The following is a 4,708-nucleotide window of genomic DNA, read 5'->3' as shown; positions in this document are numbered from 1 at the left end:
GGTTATCCAAGTTGACTAAATGTTGGGTGACCTTCCTGTCTATCAATTTTCAATTTCCTGTGACTCTCTCAGGCCTGCCTCTGTTGACGCTTTTTCAAGCCAGTTTGAACTACGCTTTCATACATTGCGAGATTACTTCATTTAAATTCAATCTGCTCGTCATCAACACAAGCGGAATAAAACATCGGATGTGGAGTAAATTAAAGCACCAAAATCATTTTTTACGATCGCAATGGTATAAATAAGTGCTCGAGCCTCTTGTAACCCAGTTTCCTGGAATAATTGCACCGACAGAGCATTGCCAGGTCTGTAAATAACTTTCTACTAAGCTAAGCATGTTGCCTCGAATACGCATTACCGAGAGATGTCGCAAGCTTCCGTGGGGCCAGGTGGGGTGTCAAGCGTTTTGCATATCAAGGAACACTGACAGAATGAACTGTTTTTAAACAGAAGTTTCCCGGATGTAAGCGTGAATCTACACGAGATGGTCAGCTAACTCATCGTTGATGAAGGTCAAGCAATCGGTCTCATTCAAGAAAGTAATTGCCCTCATTTCATGGATGGATGGACGAATAACTTCCTTGAGGTCCGTCGGTGCGCTCGATTAGTGCGCAGCGGACCGCACCCACGTCAGGCCAAGCCCCTCCGCCGCGTCGTGGGCCCGATGGACAGCCCAGACCTGTGCTTCAACTCCGACCTGCGTAGAGCTTGGTCCCACTCTTCCTTGGTGGTCGTGGCCCCCAGCGCCAGGAGGCAACCCTAGAGCATGCGGGCAAGGCTAGATATATTCTTACAGTAGCGACACGCATTGTGAGAGTGCGCATCCAGGAAGATTTCGTGCAGGAAGGCTGGGCATGGGTAGGTGCCCGTCTGAAGCCGCGTGTACGTGGCTTCTTCTGCTTTATTGAGTGCTTCGTGCAGTAGCGGCATGGTTCTCTTGACTAACTTATAATGCTGGGTGAGATCGTTGTAAGTGATGAGGGGGTCGAGCTCGCTCTTTGATCCGGCCGAGAGGGAGTCCGTGCTCGCACGGTGAGTTAAGTCTCGCGTGGACTCGTGTGCCGTCTTGTTGAGCTTGGGGAGCGCCCCCCCCCCCCAATGGTCCCATGGGTTCCAGGAACCAAATGATGTAGTTTTGGGTGAGGGGACGAGTAAATTATTCTCCCCGACAGTCGCGGATATGCTCCCTGTTCCGAAGGACTGAATCTCCCTCTTGGGGTCGCTGTATAGCAAGGTTTTATCGTCTTTTAGGAGTGCAAGGCTGATGGCCGCCTGCTCGCCCACCTCAGGACTATCAGTGCGGACCAAGCACGCGTTAATGACCGTGCCATCTTTGTTGACCAACGCTGCTACATAGGCTCGTCGTTTATTTATTTATCGTCTAGGATATTTGACTGCGTCCGTAAAGCGGCATGCTTTCTCGGAGGCGGCTGCCTGTTGGAGGAGCGCTTTGGCTCGAGCAAGTCTTCTGTCGATGTTGTGCTCTAGGCTCATACACCTGGACAGAGGGGCTGCCCTGATCTTTTTCCTCTGGTCGGGTGTTAGCCCGTGGCTGTTACACACTATCTCACGAGGTGCGACGCCGATTTCACGTAGGATCCACCCGATCGCAGGTGTGCCGGACAGCCTGGTGATCTGTGCCCGTTGCTGTGCCTCCGCAATCTCGCTCAGTGTGTTGTACATGCCTAATGCGTCCAGTGCCTCCGTGCTCCTGTGCATGGGTAGACCCATGGCTCTCTTGGCGACCTTAAGCTGGAGTGTATCAAGCTTGTCTCTCTCCACTTTGAACCATTTGTCTATGGCGGCGATGTAGACGAAGTGACTGATTGCGAAAGCCTGCGCCAGTGTAAGCAGGTTGCCCTCCTTGAGCCCGTAATTCCGGTTGGCCACCCGTCTCAGAAGGCATGTGGCGTTCTCTGCCTTCGTGGTGACCTTCGTGACTGCGATGGTGTTCGAGCCATTCGCCTCTATTGTCATGCCCAACATCTTCATGCGACCGAGCACCGGAATCGTGTTGCCTTCAGCGGTGTACAGACGGACGCATAGGTTGGCGCCTGTGTCCCATCCCTTCAGTTTTGGACTTCGCCTCTTGCGTCTGTATATCAGCAGCTCAGACTTGCTCGGCGAGCACCACAGGCCTGTTGGTTCGAGGTACTCCTCAGTGGTTCGGATCGCAATTTGTAAAGTGTGCTCGATTTGTCCTTTGCTACCCTTTGCCACCCACATGGTCACGTCATCTGCATAGATGGCATGTTGGAGGTTCTCGAATCGAGTCAGTTCCCTGAACAGTCCTATCATGGCCAGATTGAAGAGTGTAGGAGTGCGGGGTACCTCAGTCGCCCAGTCCGACTGGCTCCGATTGCAGGGACCTGACTTGTAGTGAGGCCTGCTTTCCCCTGAGGAAGTCACGGATGTAGTCATGGAGACATTGACCAACTCCGAGTGTTGAGATTTGTTGAAGAATGAAGGAGTGCCGTATGTTATCAAAGGCCCTTTCTAGGTCTAGGCCTAGGATGTCCTTGACGCCTCTTGTTGTGTTGTCTAGCATCTGGTTTTTCCCCAGCTTCATAGCGTGTTGCGTCGCCAGCCCCTGACGAAAGCCGGTGATGTTCTGAGGATGTATCTCGTTCTCTTCCTGGTGAGGCTTCATACGGTTAAGCACCGCACGCTCCATGGTCCTACCCACGCACGACGTAAGCGAGATTGGGCGCAGATTATCCACTATGAGAGGTTTGCCGCGTTTTGGCCGTCTTCCATTCTATGGCAACTTTGCCTGAACTCCACGTCTCACTAACTATCGCAATGAGCTGTTCCGCGCCGCTCTCGTCCAGATTGCGGAGGGCCAGTTCGCGATATTATCCGCCCCCGGTTCGGATCGGCTGTTGAGACCTCCGAGTGCTTGTTTATCTCTTCCGTGGTGAAGTCGGCATTAAGTTCCGCGTTAGGTCGACCCGAGTAATGGGAGGTCGCGTCCTCGGTAGCTGCCGCATGCGCCACGGGGAGGTGCCTGGCCATCAGTCTTGCAACAAGCTCGTCCGGTGTTTCGGCCTTGCATGCCTCATATAGCAGATTGCTCATCGCGTCCTTCCGCGACGGCTTAGTTTTTGCGTCGACCAATAGGTGTTTCAGATGGTTCCAAGAGCCGCCTCTGCGTACCTGCCCGTCAGTCATGTTGCGGATCTCGTCCCATTGCTGCCTAACTAGTGTGGAGCAGTGCTGCTCGATGCTCCGATTTAGCTCCGCAATCTTCTCTCACAGCCGATGGTTCAGGCGTTGCCCTTTCCATCTTTACGGTAACGATTACTTGGCTTCCAGCATGCGGGAGAGTCTACTGTCACCCTCTCGTTTGATCATTTTTTCAAATAGCTTACACGAGCAGCCTCTTAATGCTATAGTCCGGTGACTTGCAATAGAAGATGTATCCTTACACTGCTTTAAGATGGGTACATAAATAGCATCTTTCCATGCTAAAGAAATGAATATTGTTGCCCACATTGTGTTCAAAAGGGGCCACAGAGCAATTTGTATATTAAGGTGCAGCTGTTTTATTATTGGGTACATTGGCTCATCAGTTCCGGGAACAGACTTCTCACAGGCTTTTTAGTACGTTCCCCTCCAAGTAGGGCAGGAGTGTACATGATACTATACATATGTCTATAGAGGAGAATGCTTTATTTGAAGCGACATAATTTGGACTCGTTATTAATAAAGATGTGTCCACAGTAGAAAAAGATATTACAGTGAGAACTACAGCTAGAATCTCCTCAAAGGGGACTATGCGCATTATCGTCTCGCAAGACTATATAGATTTCGGGGAGTTCATCACAGGGCTCTGAAACTGTTCCTTGAAGTTCATGATTGGGAGGGATGCAAATGGAAGTCATTGTCAGCATCATATCGAGCAGCAGTGCTCCAACAGCAACTGCTTCAAAGGCCATTAGAAGATGTAATTGATGGTAGGGAAGCCCTTTCTCTACTATTGTAGCCACACCAACCGACGAGAGGAGACCATCGTCGCAATCTGTTGTTAAAAATAACATTGTCTATGAGAGTGTGTATTGTTATTAGGTGTGTTTCCTCAACGCAATATAGTTCAAAATTGCTGAATTATGGGGGTTTATGTGTCTAAACCACGACTTCTTTACGACGCATGTCGCAGTTGGGGACTCCGGCATAACTGGACTACCAGGGGCTCTTATTTTGGAGCTAAATCAAAGTACTCAGGTATTTTCGTAGTTCGCCCCCAACGAAATGCGGCTGCCGTGGTAGGAGATTAATCCCACGACCTCGTGCTTTCCTGCCGAACACTTTAACCACTACGCAGCGACGGCGGGTGACATCAGTTTAGGACTAAGTTTTAAATAAGTTCTTTAAAATCATCTAGATTGCGTAGACGTCCCTTTACATTCATGTGAAATATTTGTGAGTACATATTGCAGAAGACGTTTGTGCTTCGTGTGAAATATAAGACGGCTTACTTAGCTTACAAAGTTTTTTTCGTTCCATATGGCGCAGGGTTTGTGTGGGTTACACGACTCCAAGGGAAACGGTGGCGCCGTTCGACTAGGAATCAGGTTCAGCGGCCTTCTTGCAAGCGGTGCTTTGGTAACACCTACCCTTGAGTGACAATATGTTTAAATGCAAGGAACATTGAAGTTGATGGGCTCTTCTTGGAAGGTGAGCAACGCTGGCTGCACCAGCCGAAGGG

General features: G+C 50.3%; 1 protein-coding gene across 1 annotated transcript; it reads right to left on the bottom strand.

Annotated features, from left to right (window-relative positions):
- Positions 1 to 2,332: 2,332 nt before the first annotated feature.
- Positions 2,333 to 2,674, bottom strand: LOC142559345 (uncharacterized). The gene has a single exon (XM_075670958.1). The coding sequence runs from the start codon at positions 2,672 to 2,674 to the stop codon at positions 2,333 to 2,335; it is 342 nt and encodes a 113-aa protein (XP_075527073.1).
- Positions 2,675 to 4,708: the final 2,034 nt, after the last annotated feature.

Source organism: Dermacentor variabilis, chromosome 10 (assembly GCF_050947875.1).
Source record: "Dermacentor variabilis isolate Ectoservices chromosome 10, ASM5094787v1, whole genome shotgun sequence".
Taxonomy (NCBI): domain Eukaryota; kingdom Metazoa; phylum Arthropoda; class Arachnida; order Ixodida; family Ixodidae; genus Dermacentor; species Dermacentor variabilis.
This window is presented reverse-complemented; position numbering and strand designations above follow the sequence as displayed.